Source organism: Aspergillus vadensis (assembly GCF_003184925.1).
Source record: "Aspergillus vadensis CBS 113365 unplaced genomic scaffold BO88scaffold_13, whole genome shotgun sequence".
Classification (NCBI taxonomy): domain Eukaryota; kingdom Fungi; phylum Ascomycota; class Eurotiomycetes; order Eurotiales; family Aspergillaceae; genus Aspergillus; species Aspergillus vadensis.
In genome coordinates, this window is record NW_020292051.1 from 231,114 (window position 1) to 250,293 (window position 19,180).

The following is a 19,180-nucleotide window of genomic DNA, read 5'->3' on the forward strand; positions in this document are numbered from 1 at the left end:
CCGAAGAATACCACCGAGAGCCACAGGCAAATATCACACTCGCAGGTAGTAAGGCGCTACAAATCAGACCTTCTGCCTCTGTCGAACGTCTCCTGATACTTTCGGTGAAGCTGGCTTTGAGAATCCATGGGCCACGTCTATGAAGATTGCTCAGAGTGGATGCCATGCTTGGTGGATTCGTGAAAGACCGGACTTTTTACCAATTATATAAGAGACATGAAATCTCCATATCAATGCGTCATAAATCGTCCGTCTACCTGATACGGGGATAACGCACCTTCAAAGACATAAAGCTATCAAAGTGCGCTTCGACACAGGTGACCTCATCCCAGATGAAGCGTGGTCAGCCCTGGTAACTGAAAACAGTCTCTTGACACTTCCCGGCGTGTATGCAGTCAGAGACATTACCGATCGCATAAGCCACTCATCACCGGATCATGAAGTTGACCAAACAATAATTAAAGATCGCAAAAAACGGCTGGCTTCCCTACACACTGCGGAAGGGATCGAACACGAGGAAGAAGTGGCAGCGTTTCCAAGTTTTTCTGATACGCGTGCTGCTAAGATTTTCATCCGAGAGCACGGGCTTTAGTGCATGATCATCATATATCTTTTGTGAGTGATGATAAGGTCTACTTGAGGCGGCATGTCTTCCTCAATTGGTACATTGAGTACACAATCTCCCGATTAATAAGTGGGATGATTTAAACATCCGAGAGTGTCTACGCCTCAGTGGATGAGGATATTGTGGCTATCACTGTCATGGTGAAATTTTTATGAACTTGGAAGGAGTATGCAGAAGGAGGTGGCATTCGTCTTGTTGTCACCGTTATTGCTCTCCCGATTTCCCACGTTGCGTGGGCTGTGAAGCAGCCCGTTCATATTGGACACGAATGCCTTCTCATGGAATTGTCTGGGTGATGTTCCTACTATGACTAGGGTTCGGGACACACCTGCGGGAATCTCTAGATGGAAAGGATGGGAGGGTATCACGGAAAAGAAACAGAGAAACTGAAGGGTTATGATGGTATGGAATGACATCTCTTTCTACTGTCTACCATTGTGGGAAGGAATATATAGGCGGCAATATGATGGTTCTAGCTGCGTTGATGATGTTATAAGAAGGATATGATCTGGGTGTTCTGTTGACTGATATACACATCTCGATTTACGCATCCCAGACAGATTTCAAGATGTATGATTGTCTGATACATGCTCGATTGGGTACACCTCCTCAGCATTCAAACCCTGTTCGAGGCAACACTCACTTTCGCACATCTTATTCTACCTCCACTCAAAGACAAACAGTGAAATAAGAAGTTGATAATTCTTTGTGCCTTTCAGCAGATACCTAAAATATTCCTGACTAACAAGATTAAATATTAAGAGTATTGTTTTGATGCAGCTTCTAAGGAGTAGTCTGCGCCCTGTAATTCTAGTATTTTACTCTAACCTTTCTATTTCATCTTAATCATCAGCAAATCAAAGCCATCCATCATTCTAAACGCACTAAAATCCTCTAATATTCTAGTCACAAAAGCCAACAACACACAGTCTATTCCCGCTTATACTCCCCATTCGCAATCGTCTCATTAATAGCCCTCTCCGTAATATCCGTAGCTTCAATCCCCGAAGGACCTCCACAGTAAACGGTAGCCTGCAGAACCGCCTGGCTAATTTCTTTCTCGGTAAAGCCGTGATGATAGCGCCACGAGTATGATTCAACGCGATCAACATACCCAGGTCTGAATCTACTTTGACCATGTTATTATTCCGTAGAGGAAGTTTATCTCAGTTACTCAGTAGGTTTCGTTGCTTCAGCTCAAGTCCAGGTCTCGTCCAAATATGACCCCAGCACCATGTGGTGGCCAGTTCCTGGCCGGGACGCGAAAAGTCGCTGGATCCTTGGGATAAGGCTCTATCTACGTAGGTATTACCGACGATGGTTCAGCGGAGTTTTATACCCTGTTCGAAGAGGGTTTCGTGGAGGTGGTTGAGCTCGGTGTTCTTGGTCATGGTGTGGTCTCAGAGGACTGGAAAAAGGAGAGGGATGAAAGATTGTAATACTTCTTGAGGATGGAGGAGTAGCATGACAAGTTAGAAATATATCTTCTCTCATCACTGGTGACATTCAGTGTTCTCACTATATTACGTAGTTTGTGCTCCCTCAAACCCTGCAGAACTCTCTCAATCAGACTAAGATCAGCGCCCCTAACTTGGCAGTGGGAATCACAGGAAGTCTAACGTCCCAAATCATTGTGCGCGTATTGTTTGAGTTTGGACTAGTAGAGTTTATTGCGTCTTATCAGCCTCACAAATGCAGATGGATCATTCACGAGCGGGTCCTGAGCCTTGGAGGGGTTGTTCCTAAACTGGATAAGCCGGGGTCTTTCTTCGACGTCTCATCAAATCGCGGGTTGATTGAGACGGGGGTTCTAGTGAATACTCCTTCCAGACAGCAAGGATGTAAAGATACTCAGGCTCCCATTCTTGAATTAAAGACCAAAGATGCTATAAATGCATATCCGGATATGTTGATAGAGGTTACTGCGTAGTTTGAAACTATCCTTTACAGTGCAGCCGGCCCATTGGTAACGTGTCGGAGGATATCTCAGTCCATGTCTTAAAAATGTGTTAGTCTTACTGCTGGTATAGAGGACATAAATTTGAGGAGCATGGCTTACTCTCCTCTAGAAAGACCTTTGTCGCGGTCAGTCCGCAAATCCTTGTTGTGGTCAGTCCTCAGATGTTTCTGAGAATCCTGTCTATCGGAAAATGGTTGCCCGCAACCCTCCACAGGACAGGAAGAAGGATATTCCATAAGGGTGGCGAAGATATGACGGAGGAGATCCTCCTCTCCCTTAAACTCTTATGACTCAGTACAGCCCATCCATTGACACCGACCGGGAAAGAACCCGGTGTTTTCACCTTGGGATGAATTAGCCTTTCGGAAACTACATAAAGACAGGGCTTGTTGTAATTACCTCCTGTGAGTTTCTTCCTGATTACGGTCCTTCACTGGTGCCTTTCCCTTTGTCTGTTTTTGTTTTGACTCTTTCAATCCGGCAAAGGGGGATTCAGGGAGCCTGGAGGGATCTCCTGCCTTTTTCATTTCACTTTCGTCAAAAGAGTGATAGGAATCGGTCCGTCCAGCGCCTCCGGCCCGGAGATGATCGGTATCCAAATTTGCAGCCATCTTCATGTGATCATCGGTCGATTGGCTCTTAGGCAAGGGGATTGACATCAATGCAAGGTATGTAAGATGGTCAGCAATGTGCTCCTCGAGATCAGCCCGATTTCCTTCACCACATAACGGGCAGGACTGAAAGACAGGGCCAGAGGGTCGACTACTTCTCTCAGCGAGTATGGCTAGTTGTGGTTGGGTGCTTTTGTGCTTTCGGCGCATGTGCTCTTCGTACTCGCTTTTCTCATAGAAGACAAGGACACCGTGCGCCCGTGCGGCACAACGCCATCGCGGCCTATGTTGACGCATATGGTTTAACCATTCGTCTTTGGTATTGTATAACTTGTAGGGAGAGTCACAGCGGTCGAACAAACAAATGTAGAGGTCGAGGTCACCCTTGACATGATCACTTGGGTTTTCTTAACACAATGTCTCATGTAACAGGGCTGACATCAATCCATGCATCGTGACTTACCTCCACTTCTTCTGGTTCATGGCAACTGAACTAGGAAGATCACAGTAACAATAAGGACAGATGACATTTCTTGCGCCTTCCATACAGATTGACCACTCGCGTTCCAGATCCCGCTTTGATTCCATTAGGCTGATCCCGCGCCGATCACGCTGGCCTTTGCTAAACATTGAAGGCATAGGTGGTGTAACGCCACGAGAGTAGCTGGTGTTCCCCCGTAGGAACGCCTTTTCTGTCGCTATATGATTATCGTTGAGGGTCTGTAATCTCTGAAGAATTGATTCGATGGGTGCGGGAGGAAACGCGAGGTGTTCGGCGTCTCTCCTGGATGATGTGTCTGCCCAGCTGAGACGAGACAGGGTGTGTTGTGCTTTGGGTTTCTCGAACGTTAGCACAATCGGGCTCAACAAAGAGGAGCTACTAGAATTGTCTTGTTTGGCCTCAGATGCTGGCTGTGCTGGAGGAAACTCGAGGAGATCGCTGTCTCTCCGGGATGATGTGTTTGCCCAGCTGAGACATCGGTCTCAACAAAGAGGTGCCACTAAAATCTTCTTCTATGGCCTCAGATGTTGGCAGTACTGGAGGGGATTCCCTATGGGTGCGACTTGGAGATAATTCTGGGATAGAGACGGCCCGTTTTGGAATAGTAGAATATCGAGAGGAGAGATTCCAGTTTCGGGAGCTCCAGTAGAGAATCACCTGTTCCCTTCGACGTAGCAGCATGGTAGCTGCCAGCCTCCTTTGGAGTGAGTAATCACACTTTGGAAACTCATCTTGAATGACCTCCAAGTCAGATTGATTAATGCGTGAGCCCTTGACATCACCGCTGACATTATCACTCAGTTTAGAGGCTGAAGTGCCTAAATACTGGGACTCTTTGCTCACAATGCGTATTGCTCTGGAAAGCTTGTGGATCAGGTCGATTTCGTCTGCTAATTCCCGGATGATAGGATCCAGCTCAGTAGCCTCAGATAAAGAGGAAGAGGGCCTGGAAAGAGTCGTTCGTACTTCTGGTGGGCTGTTTATAGCTGACAAAACTGTAGCGTTCTTGCGTTAGCCAAACATTCTCTTACACGATATGGCATAGGGTTGATGTTACGTCGCTGGATATGGTCGTTCAGTATCCGGAGCAAGCGGCGAAGCAGTCGTTGAACACGAAACGCATCGCGAAGACGGTAATCAAGGGAGTTCTTCGCTGCTGCAAAGATCCCTATGTTTGAAGACCAGATCGAGAATTGTCCAAGTTGGTCTTCGATTGCTGATTGCTCCCGTACGGTGAGATGGCCAACCCGAGCGAGACACTTGGTGAAAGACTCTAGACAGAGGTTCGCAGATTCCGCAAGTGTTACAGTCGTCCAGGACTCTGTACCCATTGCGGCCGACAGAGAAGGAAAGAGAAGTCTAGCGGTGATTTTGGAGTCTAGGAAGGAAAGAAGCTGGTGAGTTGGGGACGCGCGAGGCTGAGCTGCACTAGTAGTTGCCCTACCCCGCACCGCATCAACTAGTCTCACTTCACCGTCAACCTTCTTTATTCCTTTCATCTCCCCCTACGACTGGCACTACTATATGCTCTGGAAGGCGTTCCTTGGTTATGGATTGTGGCATATAATCGGGCTTTTAATGATGGCAATCCAGGTGAGGAGTCCATTACACGCTGTGACCTTTGGCTCAGGGAGCTTTGTCTAACTCTGGGGGTGTTTGAGAAGACCATCCACCTTCTTCGTGATTGCCTCGAGCCGTTTCGCGCTGTTGCAGACTACTTTGGAGACTTTGAATATCGAGAGCTGCGGGTATTTTTTGGTCATCTCAATGCATGTTGCCTTCTTCTAAATCAGTATCTTGTACCTCGCCAAAGTCCCTCCCCGGAATGGGCCGCTGAAGTCGAGGCACTGGTTGACCCGGTGCTGAAGGAGTTGGAGGCATTCCAAGAATCATCGGTCTTGCCCGAATACGAATCAACCCTTCCACAATCAACACAGTTTCCAAAATTGACCACATTGATCCACTACTGGCGTTTATACGGTGACGTTGGTCGAACGGTGCATCACGTTTATGACAGCAATATTTCCTGCTGGAGTAGGGGTACTGCTTCCCGGTATTTTGCGTGTTGCAGCGCGTCGGACGACGACTTCAGAGACCAACTTCGTCTGGCTATAGGGGATGGCATCGGGAGCGGACAGCTCCGCCACAACATCTTCCTCTTCGTGGGCCTTCCATGGGCGGCCGCCTGTGATATAGACGAACCTCATAGAGGGGCATCTCAGTGCGACTTCCAACAATTCCATGGTCGATCCGACGTTGGCAGCCTCTAGAACGTCGTAGCCCTTCATCCAATGCACTGTGGCGGCGTTGTGTATGATACAATCAACTTTTTCACCACAGCTGAGAGTTTCCCAGCGGTCTGGGTCAAGTCCGAGTTTGGGTGATGTTAGATCTCCCCGCCAAACCTCGAGCTTTTCTGCGTGGTGGCCCGTCCACCAGAGGGCCTCCTTGGCCAGGCTGATGGTGCGCTGTCTCGCAGCATCATCTGTATCACCACGTACGAGACAGATGACGCGGCTCACCTTAGGGGTGGACAGGAGTTGGCGGAGAATTTGAGTACCCAGGAAACCGTTTGCACCAGTCAAGAAGACGGTGAATGACCCCTTGTCCCTACAGACTGAGGGATGTTTGAGTGTTGGATTATTGCTTCCCGAAAATGTGAGTTGAGCAGCCCGAATCCTTGAGTCATGTCGGTTGATCTCTCTCATTAGGTCAACACCAGTTGAGGTATGCTCGGCGGAGGAAGAGGTAGTACCGTTCTTTTGGTAGTGGAGCACGTAGTCGGCTAGACTTCTGATAGTAGTGGCCTTGGCCATTACATATTGCATGTCGACTTGGACGTTGAAGTGGCGTGAAACGAATGAGGTGAGTTCCATCATATTGACGGAGTCCAGACCAGAGGAGTGTAAAGAAATATCTTTGTATCCCGTTCGTGCGCTTGGAACTCCATTCTTCATCCATGAAGGGCGCATGGAATACACCTTCTGGGCGATGGTGTATGCAGGATGATCATTCTGGAGAATCAATCTGCTTTGAGAGTCGTCATCGTTATGAGAGGGATCGGAGGTGCCATCGAAGACGTGTCCTTCACTCAAGAGAAGCGACCGGCCTATCTCACGAAGCTGTTTCCGATCAATCTTCCCCGTTGGTGTCAGAGGAAGTTTCCGCATGGAAACAAAGACGTCGGGGACAATAGACAAACGGTGTGAAATCCGTTTCATGACCTTTTCGGTCATCCGGTATGGCTTAGCAGACATTGTTGTATCCTCCCTGGCAGACATGTCCTTGTTATCCGTGTGGATAAAAGCTACCAGTACCGGTTTCGGCTCCCCGTCATCCTCCAGTACAACGACTTCTGCCACGACCTGAATCGCTTTCGTTGGCAAGGAAGCTGAAACATGGTACTCAATATCTCCGAGCTCTACCCGCTGACCACGTATTTTGACTTGGTTGTCCTTGCGCCCCATGAATGATAAGCTTCCATCCTCGTTGTACTGCACCAAATCACCGGTTTTATAAAGACGACCACGGCGACCGGGATGACTTGTTGAGCCTGTGAGCAGCCATTCGGGGTCTTCCACAAATGCTTCTCCAGTCTTTCCTGGGTCGTTCATATAGCCTAAGCCAACAAGGGGCCCCTCAAGAAGTAATTCACCGGTGCATCCTAGCGGTACCAGCCGATTATGGTTCTCGGGATGTACAATCCAGGTTGTCACACCTGCACCTTTTCCAATCCGAATTGCTTCGTCTGTAATAGACGGATTAGCGTTGATAGTGCTTATTGGTGTGCACTCAGCAGGTCCGTAGGCGTTTATGACCTGGACATCGCTTGACCGCCATCGGTCAATATCGCTCCTTATAACAGGCTCGCCCAGTAGTATCAACGTCTCCAGGTCGTATGCCCTCTCCGGGTCTAACAGACGGGCTACCGTTGGGGTTAGATTACAGATGGTAGGACGCATATCGGCTATAGCACTGCCGATGTCACCCTTGTAGCTTTCTTGCGAGGGTATGCACAGACATGCTCCGACCGCAAGTGTCGTCAGAATGTTATGGATTGCGGCATCGAACGAATATGATGCACCATCCAAGGCTCTGGACCTTGCTGTGAAGTTTAAATGCTTTGATTGATGATGTAGAGCAGAGCAGAAGCTTTCGTGTGATACCATGACTCCTTTCGGTGTTCCGGTGCTACCAGAGGTAAACACTGTATATAGTAGGCTGGAGGGTAGTGGCGGTTGTCCCGTGACACCGTCAAAATGATTTTTCATATCACTCGGAATTCTGGACAACTCTGGACCAACTTGTATCACTATCTTGGATAGCTGGCGGCTTAGATCCATGTTGGCTTCGGAGGAGAGCAGTATCTTGGCTCCGACTGTTTCAATGATTGAGCGCAATCGGGACTCCGGTTGAGACGGGTCGAGCAACACAAAGCCTGCACCCGTCTTCAGAACTGCCAGGATGGATACTATGGCCCACTTCGATTTCTCAAAGTAAAGTGGAATCACATTGTTCGACCCCAGTAGGGATGGGCTGACTCCAAGTCTGGCGAGCTCGGTTGCCAGGCTCGTGGCGAGGTGGTCAAGCTCAACGTATGTTAGGTCTCCATCCCACGCGTGTATTGCCATTCCAGTCGGCTGTTGCTCCACCTGCTCCTCAACAAGCTCGTTGATTGTTGCTTTGACCGGTGATGGGACGAGCCTATTCCATCCCCATATGTGCTCGAGACTCTGAGGCGTCACAAGATCAATATCTGTTATTCTCTTGTCGGATTGTGCTGTGCGGAGCTGCCCTATCACAAAGTCGAGTCCTTCCAGTAGGTCCTGAACTATCCACGATTTAATGATATTGGAATCAAATCTAGCGTTGACGCGCCCAGTCCCAAGCTGCACCTCCAGGACAAGGGCGTACGTGTTGTCCCACTCCGGCTCTTGCCACCCTTCCCACTCCCCGAAAGTATTATCGGCATTTGCAAATTCCTCGGGTTGAACAATGAGAAGAGTCTGGAACATGCAAGCCTGACGAGCATCGGCGCTGGCTTTGGCAATGTTGTGCAAACCGAACTGCTCGAAAGGGATCATGGTCATCATTTGCTGCTGAATGCTTTCAAGGTATTCCATAACGGTTTGTGACTGCTGTATGTTGACGTAGAGTGGGATCGTCGCAATTGTTGGGCCTACTATCTCCTCAATACCAGTAATAGGAGCGCTTCGGCCTGATGTGGTGATCCCAAACACTACTTTGTGTGAGCTGGTCCTGTGACTGAGGAGGAGGGCGCAGGCGGAACGGATAAGTATAGCGGGCGTAACTTCTGGTGTATGTAATTTTATGGATGATAACTTATGTGTGATCTCACTATCAGTCTCAACCTGCTGTACCGACGACGGAAGAGCTGGAAATGGTTCGCAGTCACAATCGGCAAGGTTATCCCTCCAGTATTCAGCAGCGCGTTCGTGGCTCTGGCCCTGGATGTATTTGATGAAGTCCTTGAACTCTGGTTGATTGTGTCTCTTGGGTATGCCATTATACGCATTGCTCAGCCTTTGCAGCATGAGTGGTATTGTCCAGCCATCGTATAGAGCATGATGAAGGGTCAACACAAACCATCGGTGATTGGTTGTGTTGTCTGTGACAATTGCATGGCGTACAAGAGGCTTTCCGAGGCCCATGGGAGTTGTATTGTCTTTTTTAAGATAATTCTGTAGGTTTTTTGCATGGATCCATTGGATGCCCCCCCTTAAGACCACCTGCAAAAAGCCCATGTCGCTATGTTGTATGATCCTGGTCCGTAAGATGGGCGTATTCTGGGCCATTTTGTCCCATGCACAACAGATTTCTGTTGCATCTATATCCGGACTCAATTTCAAAACTCGCTGCATCGTGTATGTGCCTGGAGTTTGCAATGATAGATACAAGAGGCCTTCTTGTAGGGGTGTACAAGGATATGCGTCCTCCACTGTATCGGGATCCAGCTGATGATAGGCCACAATGTCCTGGAGAAGTGCTTCATTCCATCCATTTCCCAAAAGAGAGTAAGGTGGAATCATTTCAACAGGGTTCGCACGCTCAAGGCGACACCGACCTTCCAGACCACCAAGTGTGGGATACTGGAACACTTCGGAAAACGTCAGCCCGAGACCAGCCTGTTGAGCCTTGGACACGACCTTCATTGCTGAAATCGAGTCACCTCCTAACCGAAAGAAATTATCTTGAAGCCCGACTGATATCGACTCAATACCTAGAACATCCCCCCAGATCCTTTGCAGCTCAATTCCCACATGAGAAGTTGGTTTTGTCTTGGCCACGTGGTTTTGCTCCTTAACCCATCGCTGGAACCACAAAGTACCTATATCCCGGAGCTTCTTCCGGTCTAACTTGTCTGATAAGGTTCTGGGGAATTCACGTATGGACAGGAAATAAGACGGTATCATATAGGCTGGCAGGGTCTCAGCTAGCACCCGTATGACATTAAGTGGCACATGGTATATCTTCATGGGAGCTATTCCCGGTCCCTCGGTATTGGTCGAGGTCTGACGTGGCTGAATGAAAGCTGCCAACACTGCGCTTGATTCCTCCTGTTTGACTGTAATCGTCTCTACTATAACCTGTTTGGCTTCTGGCATGTGCTGCTCCAAGAAAAACTCTATTTCTCCGAGTTCCGCTCGCTGCCCGTGAATCTTAATCTGCGTGTCCTTGCGACCGACATAGGTCAGGCTTCCATCGATGTTGTAGTGGACAAGATCCCCTGTTTTGTACAAATGTTGTCCGCAGCGTCCTGGATAATTGGGTCCACCTTGTCGTAGCCATGCTGGATCCTGGATAAACACTTGTGCCGTTCTTTCTTCATCATTCAAATACCCTTTGCCCACTAGTGGCCCTTCTAGAAGCAGCTCACCGGTCTCCCCAAGAGGTAGTAAGCGGTCGTGGTTATCTGGATCAACGATCCATGTCACCAGTCCTGCACCTTTGCCTAGTCGAGTGGTCTCCTGCGGACTCGCCGCGCTGTTGTTGATGACAGCGTAGGGCGTGCACTCGCTAGGTCCGTATATGTTGCTGATGCTCACTTTACCCCACCAGCGTTGAACTTCGCTAGGACGCAAAGCCTCGCCGAGAAACAAGATCGTTGCTATAGTTTGGGTGTCAGCAGGATTCAACAACCTGGCAACTGACGGGGTAAGCCCGACAGCATTTGCACGGAGAGACTTTATGCTTTCAGCCAATCTATTTTTCCGGTCTTCCTCGGATGGCACGCATAAACAGCCCCCTGCGGCAAGGATCGTAAACGTGTGGCTGAGTGAAGCATCAAAACCATAGGAAGAGAAGTCGTAGAGTCTGGTTTCCTCAGTGAACCCCAGGAGTGGCAGTTGGTAGTGGAGAGATGATGCATAATTGCTATGTGTTATTACTAATCCCTTTGGTGTGCCTGTGGAACCTGATGTAAAGGCTAAGTACATGAGTGACGATGGGTCGACCGGTGGCGGGTCTTGTCCTTCCAGGTTATTCAACGTCGACAAGAAGGTCGAATCTATGGCAATTACAGTTTCAGCCAATGATGCCGCGATGGTGTTGCTTGGAACAGACGATAAGATCATATCTGCGTTTACGCTTTCGACAATAGCCCGAAGACGCTGTTTGGGGAATGATGTATCAAGCATAACAAATGCCGCACCAGCCTTGAGCACACCCAGCATAGCTACAGTTGTCCACAATGATTTCTCAAAGCAGAGAGGCACAACCATGCCAGGTCGTATTCCAGAAAGAACGAGCCATTTTGCTAGTTTTGTGGCGAGCTGTATCAACTCTCCGTAGTGCAATTTGCCATCCCAAGCTGAAATAGCCAGTGCATCAACTTGCCCCCGTGCCCTTTCTTCGCATATTTCGTGGACACATCTCATGATTGGTGGTGGGCATATCTTGTCCCATTGCCAGATCTTTCTCAGATCCCCTTCCGGTATGCCCTGGAAGCTCGATGCGGCGGTATCTGCCTTATCGTTTTTTCGTGTCGTGGTTGACATGGCGGTAATGGTGGTGAAGCCGTAAGTAGATTGGGGAATTTCTCGCTGTCTGTTTTCTGGGTCTCAAAAAATTAGAATGAATGTTTCTATGATTCCTGTCTCACTTGGGTTCGCAGGTCGATACCGATGTGGCAGGTAAAGCTGCATAACAAGCACTTTGATGTTTTCATCAGATTGACCCACAGTAAATAAGTACCAGTTTTATCCAGAACAAGCGCACAATGAGATTCTGTGATGCAAATGGAGTAACTATCAAGTTGAGTACTACAACAGATTTGGCTGCCCCTTGTATCAGCAATTAATAGGATTGGCTCTCTCGAAGAATGGGTGGGTATTACAAAAGCCGAACGTACATGACCAAAGAGCAGGCGCAAACCACTGCATAGCTGTTCGTGAGCGAGAAAGTCGCAATTTCTACTTAAAAGGTATCAAGGAAGAAAGATCAACAAATCTGACTACTGCAGCCTTTATCGTCTTGTCCAATGACAAGTTCACCTGAGTATTTGCTAAATGATCCTCTCCTAGCATTTCAAAAAAAAACCCAAATAGAAAGGGGTTGTTCGTCCTTGCTTTTCGTCAATTCCATTGTCAGTAAATTAAGCAGCGAGGGTGCACAGTATATGTCCTTTGTCATGGAAAATCATGCCACCAGTCCAAGATGGAAATTCGATTGTACAGGCTGACTCGGCTGGCTTGGAAGATTAATACTCAGGAGCAAGGAGTTTACCAGAACGGTTACGCGTGCATCTAACGGATGCCAGGGATGGACTCGCAGAAGATTCCGATGACATATTCTGGCAGGCTTCAGTTGGCTCACACACCCACCCCACAAAAAGCACTAAAGGTCGCACTAGCATGCCTACTAACTCCTTCAAGCTCAACATTCGAGTTACACTACGGTTTTCTCAGTTATGCCTGAATGGAACGAATTATACACTACCATTTCACATGGTGAAGTATTGACGCCAGATGATGATGGATATGCTGCCAGTCTTAGGAGATGGAGTAAGGCGGCTGAAGTGAATTCTGTCAGTCAAGCCCCCGATCTCCTACTCACCACAAGCCGAACTTTCATCATATTCATTTAGAATCATACTGACTGACTTCTAGGCCGTGGTAGTCAAGCCGACCTGTGCTGAAGAGGTAGCTGCGGCGGTGAAGTTTGCCTTCGCAAGCAAGCTCTCCCTGGCTGTTTGTGGCGGTGGTCACTCGACTAGCGGTGCATCATCATCAGAAGGCATGCTCGTACATCTCGGAAATATGCGAAGAGTCGAACTGGATGAGACTAACATCACTGTGTCGTTTGAGGGCGGATGCCTGTGGGCCGACATTGACAAACCATTAGAGGCCCGCGGATTAGCTGTCGTCGGGGGTGCAGTCAACCATACCGGGGTTGGGGGGCTAATCCTAGGTGGTGGCCATGGATGGCTGACAGCGAAGCATGGCCTCGCGATCGACAACCTCTTAGCAGTCCAGATCGTTACAGCCGATGGGTGCATCCTTGAAGCTTCTGAAACAGAGAATGCAGACCTGTTTTGGGCCGTTCGCGGAGCTGGGGCGCAGCTTGGCGTCGTAACGCGATTTCTGTACCGTGTCCATCACCAAGAAGAAGTATGGAGCGGGATCCTCGGCTTTGTACCGGATTCCCTACCTGAACTTGTGGCATTCGCCAATGAGTTCCACAATCGAGATAATCGCGAAGGTCATTGCTTGACTATCGGCGTGGGCCACACGCTGGATGGAAAAACCCGTATCCTCACTGCTGTCCCACTTTATCAGGGTTCGGATGAGGAAGCCAAGGGCTACTTCTCAGGACTACTTGACATGAAACCTATCATAAACTCGACGAGAACTATGTCCATCGCTGAGGTCAACACCTTACAGAACCCATTGTGCGAATACGGGATACGCCGTCACCAAGGCTCCGCGAATGTCACGATGCCCCTGCAAATGGAAGCCTTCCAGCAAATGGCAAATATGGTCTGGTCGTTTCATGATGACCATCCGAACGTTACTGTCTGCTCCATGGCAGTGGAGCTTTTCTCAACCCGCAAGCTGCGTGAGGTTCCCCAAGATGCTACTGCGTACGCCAACCGCGGGGCTTATTATGATGTTGTCACCATCTTTGGATGGACTGACCCCAATCTTGATGCGACTGTTCGTCGATTTAATGCAAATTTATGCGCGACAATACGGAATGTCAACGGATATGAGCGTCAACGTCACGGTGAAGGGGACCATCTCGGGACAGGACCAGTGGGGCGTTATCTGAATATGGAGAACGAGCAGGTAAAGCCTACTGACGCATACGGAGACAATTTGGAGAGGCTAAGGAGGGTGAAGAGTAGGTATGATCCGGAGAACATGTTTCATAAGTGGCATGGCGTGGTTAGTGGACGTTATGAGAAATGACGGACTGCTGGACATTCTCGGTATCAATTCATGAGTCGGTGACCTAGTATTTTCTTTTTTCGGCATATTGAGACTTGCCTGTAATGGTAATTGCGCGTGGGGTGAGAATACTTGTCACCAGTCCGCAGGCGAATCCCTGCAATTTAGAACAGTATATCAAGGCAATAGTACGAGGTTTGTCCGATAATGCTAGGTCATAAGACCAATACGAGTTGGAGACCTTGGACGGGAAATAATGGTATTCCGAGCATTTGGCACCTGTCAAGCGTTGTCAGACTGACCCACAGACTTCTTACGAGCAAGATGACTTTCCCTTGAAACGGAATAGCATCTATAACATCGGTATGTTTACATGTTAAGGTAAGTGAGAGGTGACCCGCAATCGGACCTAGGAATGCCACGGTTGCTGTTGTAATAGGAGTGTATAGTTGGTTCACATCCAGGATATGTAGGATGCTGCATGGGATGGCCAAATTCGGCCAGGATTTCCATCAAACAGGACAGGTGATCTCAAGGACGACGCCTTCTCTCTTTGCTTTCCTACATGCACTAGCTACTTCAAAGGGGGCAAGCAGACCCTTGCATTAACCCCTCTTCATATAAGCCCCTTATCGTGTGTGCTTTCCATTATTGAGCCGTATCGTTAAGAATGGACGCGGAAAACAGAGTGAGGGCTACTGTAGATATTTCTGTCGCTTCATCTCCAAGCAATCTTCATGAGGCTCTCAAGCTATTGAATGAAATTGCAGAAGATGTTAAACGCTTGGGAACTGATTCCGATGACATTCGCAAAGATGCTATATTCAAATGTCGACAGCTATTTCTAGCTCTATCGACCCCTCGAGAGATCATGGCTGATCACTGCTGGGGACATGTATGTACCTTCGGTCACAATGAATCCAGAGTACACTAACCACAATAGATCGGAGCTATGATGGCAGTAGGATTTGGCGTGGACTCAGGATTATGGATCTTAATGGCCCAAAATGGAGATAAACCGCAGAGAGTCGCAGACCTGGCGTCGAGACTACAAATCGAACCGAACCTTCTCAGTATGTGCCACATTAATTAGTTTCCCGGACCTTGCTAACTTATCACCAGGTCGTCTTATGCGTCACCTCAGCGCCATGGGCCTTCTAAATGAAGTCGGTGAGGACGAGTACCAGCCCACTAATTACACCAAAGCCCTCAGTCTCCCTCAGATTGGAAATGGATATCTCGGCCTGTGAGTATACTCTACACTTATAGCCCTTTATCATGTAACAGCTAATATAGCTATTCCATTGCACACTAGAACTGCATGTACCAGTGCTGGCTGCCTGAAATTCCATGAATTCTCTCGCAAGCGTGGTTGGACAAACCCAACTAACCCTGAGGACACATCTTTGATGAATGCTTATGGCACTGACAAGGACCTCTTCACCTGGGTAAATGAGTTAGGTTATGGAAAACACCTGAATGATTACTTAAGTGGTTACAATCTCGGTCGCCGATGGTGGATCCATCCTGATGTGTATCCTGTGAAGGAGAGGCTCATCAACGGCGCTGATCCTAGTCTGGACTCGCCTTTTCTCGTGGACATCGGTGGTAACGTAGGACATGATCTGGAAAGATTCCGCGCTGCATTTCCAGATGTGCCCGGGAAGCTCATCCTCCAAGACTTGCCCATGATGATCGGCCAAATAAAGGATTTGCATTCATCGATTGTGCGTATGGAGTATGATTTTCATGATGAGCAGCCAGTTAAAGGTGCGTTCAGTCTTCTCCACTTCTTCGTATATCAGGTTTGGGCTAATGCTTGGTTTATATATATCCAGGCGCTCGAGCCTACTACATACACTCAACGCTACATAACTGGTGTGACGATGTATGTGAAACACTACTAAAGCGTGTCAAGGAAGCTATGAAGCCTGGGTATAGCAGGCTCTTGATAAATGAATTTGTTGTTCCTGAGACCGGGGCCCACTGGGAAACTACTGGGCTTGACATGATGATGTTGGGGCTGTTCTCCTCTGAGCAGCGCACTCGGGCAGCGTGGTTTGATTTGATCGAGAGGAGGGTGGGTCTGAAGATTGTTCATATCTGGAGTGCCGGTGCTGGGGTGGAAAGCGTGATTGAGTGCGAATTAACTGATTAAGAGGGAGAAGCATGACATGAAACCCACCGAAACTATCATTTTGGTTATGCGACCGACGCTTCAAACAAAATGAAGGATGGTGAATTTTGCATGTTGGGCATCATGAAAGCAAAATTGGATGGTAAGATATCATGCAGAGTCTTCAGTATAGAACTGCGAGCACTGGTCAAGATCTTTCGATGAGATTATAAGGGGTACTGCCTCGGCCCAGTAGACTTATCCGAGTTTTCTTTTCCGGACTCTCGGGCGGAAATGGAGCCACACGGAAAAGTCAGCCACAGAGCTGTAGTCGGAAATGTGAAAGACGATAGCCTTGGCAAATATTTTTGAATAGATAAATCTTCTGTGACTACTGGGATGGCTCTCTGATATCATGTCTTTCAAAGTACATAGCTCTGGATGAATATATATGAAAAGGCACTGCGGGGCTATTACCAAAATTCCCATCAACTCGATTCTGTCAATATATGAGCGAGGACTAGGAGTGCTATTTTCCGGAAGGGTCTATATGAGGGAACAGGTAGTCTAACTCCCCCAGTCCTGCGATAGCTAAGGAGTCGATCCCTTCCCAGTCTGCAGGTCCTGACAAGCCAGACACAGTAAAGCCATCCTCAGTTAAATCTCGTTCCCATTGAGAAGGATTGTACTCCATTGTTGGAGATATCAGGCTGCTACTCTGTGGTCCGTCACCTATTTCGGTGTGATTCAGTGCAGGTTCACCTGGGATGATTGTTTCCTCGTAGCCTGGGGCCCCAATGTGTGGGATCCTATGATCATGAGGTACAGGCTGATTGACGGCCGTTCGCGCCTCTTGGCGAAGCTCCTCGAGAATGACGACGTAGCGCTGTACAAAAGACGAGTGGGAGCTACAGCTAGCGAGATCTTGCTGGGCGCACTCCCCTGTCCGCAGATATTTAAGGCATACTTCCTCAACATTGCCTCTCTGAGCACACAGCTGGATGACCCGGAAATACAGAATCATAATTGCTGAGAACGCGTAGTAATGTGTAAACTGTCCGAAATCAGCTTTTACTACCAGCGAAAAAAAAAAAAAAAAAAAAAAAAAAAAAAAAAAAAGTAGCTACGTACCCAGAACGTGTTATACATCCGCTGTTTCTCGCAAAGTTCGCGGATGATCGCGGCAATTCGCATGGCCGCGTCAAGACAATTCTCAATGTAATCGTCGACAGGTTTATTGGACGAGCCATCTCGTGGTCTTTCGCGACTGATGTGCCCAAAATTGCGCAAGATGAAAGGCCTGTAGAGTAGAATTTGTGCGTGATAGAAGGCCAAGTTCAGCACTGTGTATTGGCGTTGGTACGTCAACATCAAAAGATCCACATTCGGGGTATCGAGGAAGCCGGAAATCTCTTGACGCCAACTGGTAAGTTCAGCACCGTGTTGAGCGGCAGCAGATACTTCCGCTTGTAAGCCACCTCTGCGAACTCCATATATGTCATGCAGTATGCGACCAATTATGACAGACAACCTGGCATGGTAAAGTGGGGCAAGCATTATACTCTGGGTCGTCGACACGGGGGTGAGGATTCGGTCTCTGAGGATCCACGAGTCATCAGCAACAGTAGGAAAGTCTTGATCAATGTCATCATCGTGAAATATCCGAGGGCGGCCCAAAGCAGCACTCAAATAGTTATCCAAGCTGTAGGCACACCAGAAGACGCGCTTCCGACATTCAGCTTCGATATGATCGACCTTGGCACCATACTCACGTCTTCTTGCACGGTGCAAACCGATGGTCATGGCAAGCCGAGCAGTGGTTCCGAACAAACTCCAACAGTGGTTGATGCGAGATTGAGACAGAAGATAGAAGCACTGGGCCAGCCGTGCCTGGACGCTGGTTATTCGCACGGGTCCCGTCTCGGCGGAGAGCTGTTGCTCCGAGGCTGTAAAGTAGCCCGCACTGGCCATTCGTGAGTTGATTGAAACTGTTAGAAACGATTCTGTGCCAGCGAACCTACTAATCAAAGATCGGACGGTCGATTGATCCCTGTCAGGCTGGCCTTGTCTTGCCTGAGCGAAGACCATCAGCACCACTGCCCTTTTTCCCCGCATGCCGGGACTGACTGCCTCCGAGTCTTGCACAGCGCGATAGAAGTCTTCCACCCAGCCCTCAACCTGGGGCTGATGGAGAAACCGATGTGTGGGGAAAGCGAAGTCAAAGTACCGGGCCAAGAGCGCATTAGCCTCGTTCCGGGGAGGCAATAGCATGAAGGTCGACTCAACCTCCGGGAGTGGAGAGTCTCCGAACGTAAATATCGGCGTGTTAATTGGCAACGCGACATATTTGTGGAGTCTCCGCTGCGCTCGGAGGAGAAAGGATACCCCTGACGAAGGACCGACATAATGACCTTCCAAGTCCGTTTGGTGCTCAGGCGAGGCGCGAGAGGGCGGATTGTCTACCTGGCTGTCAGGCATGTTATAGCGCTCCAGAATCTGCGCATATGGTGACGGAGGTGGCCTGCCCCCCTCGGCTGAAGCTTCCTGTTGCTGTTCATTGCCCTGTACTGATGGCTGAGCGATGCGGACCTGAGGGGGCTTGCCCCTGTTATACTCGGCTGTGTACTCGCACGCTTTGTTAGTTTTAAGGCAGGTCGGACAGGGTAATGTCCCACTACAGCGCAACTTCTTCCTGGGTTTATTCTGTAAGCTAAGCCCTGCAGCGCGAAGGCAGCCAACATTGGCTCACCTTTTGCAGGCATCACAAGCCCGCGTAACTCGGACGCGCTTCTTAGGAAACCGCCGTTTGCTCGCTGGACTGTTTTGCAGCTCCATTTGGGATATTGATCAGGCCTGGTCGAAGAGTTATCCGACCGCTATTTCCGGGGGGAGAAATGGCATTTTACATATCCGACTGACAGGGAGCTGTTGATCAGCAAAGGAAGCGGCAACAGAAG

At 48.8% G+C, this 19,180-nt stretch overlaps 5 protein-coding genes across 5 annotated transcripts; 2 read left to right on the forward strand and 3 right to left on the reverse strand.

Annotated features, from left to right (window-relative positions):
* Nucleotides 1–2,980: 2,980 nt before the first annotated feature.
* On the reverse strand, nucleotides 2,981–5,029 carry BO88DRAFT_488420 (uncharacterized protein; the record flags this gene model as incomplete). The annotated part of the gene is made up of 4 exons (XM_025712614.1): nucleotides 2,981–3,593; nucleotides 3,660–4,166; nucleotides 4,417–4,693; nucleotides 4,756–5,029. The coding sequence occupies 4 exons, from the start codon at nucleotides 5,027–5,029 to the stop codon at nucleotides 2,981–2,983; spliced, it is 1,671 nt and encodes a 556-aa protein (XP_025562273.1).
* Nucleotides 5,030–5,704: 675 nt separating this feature from the next.
* Nucleotides 5,705–11,716, reverse strand: BO88DRAFT_366681 (non-ribosomal peptide synthetase; the record flags this gene model as incomplete). The annotated part of the gene is made up of 1 exon (XM_025704047.1): nucleotides 5,705–11,716. A coding segment is annotated over one exon (6,012 nt), but the record flags the coding sequence as incomplete, so codon positions are not given.
* A 911-nt stretch (nucleotides 11,717–12,627) lies between these two features.
* Nucleotides 12,628–14,128, forward strand: BO88DRAFT_415649 (FAD-binding oxidoreductase; the record flags this gene model as incomplete). The annotated part of the gene is made up of 2 exons (XM_025708219.1): nucleotides 12,628–12,744; nucleotides 12,827–14,128. The coding sequence occupies 2 exons, from the start codon at nucleotides 12,628–12,630 to the stop codon at nucleotides 14,126–14,128; spliced, it is 1,419 nt and encodes a 472-aa protein (XP_025562275.1).
* Nucleotides 14,129–14,777: 649 nt separating this feature from the next.
* Nucleotides 14,778–16,265, forward strand: BO88DRAFT_342054 (O-methyltransferase; the record flags this gene model as incomplete). The annotated part of the gene is made up of 5 exons (XM_025703125.1): nucleotides 14,778–15,002; nucleotides 15,051–15,180; nucleotides 15,230–15,353; nucleotides 15,423–15,877; nucleotides 15,946–16,265. 5 exons carry the CDS (start codon nucleotides 14,778–14,780, stop codon nucleotides 16,263–16,265), a joined length of 1,254 nt encoding a protein of 417 aa, XP_025562276.1.
* A 444-nt stretch (nucleotides 16,266–16,709) lies between these two features.
* Nucleotides 16,710–19,118, reverse strand: BO88DRAFT_389589 (Zn(II)2Cys6 transcription factor). Its single transcript, XM_025704920.1, has 4 exons — nucleotides 18,973–19,118; nucleotides 18,241–18,915; nucleotides 17,355–18,186; nucleotides 16,710–17,277 (listed from the first exon to the last, which is right to left on the reverse strand). The coding sequence occupies exons 1-4, from the start codon at nucleotides 19,056–19,058 to the stop codon at nucleotides 16,753–16,755; spliced, it is 2,118 nt and encodes a 705-aa protein (XP_025562277.1). The 5' UTR covers nucleotides 19,059–19,118; the 3' UTR covers nucleotides 16,710–16,752.
* Between the last annotated feature and the right edge of the window lie 62 nt (nucleotides 19,119–19,180).

Bases quoted from the DNA above. Each gene is read 5' to 3' on its own strand.
- BO88DRAFT_389589 (XM_025704920.1), bottom strand. From the start codon at position 19,058: ATGGAGCTGCAAAACAGTCCAGCGAGCAAACGGCGGTTTCCTAAGAAG. The intron at 18,187-18,240 runs GTTCGCTGGCAC...ACGAATGGCCAG, and splicing joins GTCCGATCTTTGATTAGTAG to TGCGGGCTACTTTACAGCCT. The intron at 17,278-17,354 runs GTACGTAGCTAC...GATTTCGGACAG, and splicing joins GGATGTATAACACGTTCTGG to TTTACACATTACTACGCGTT.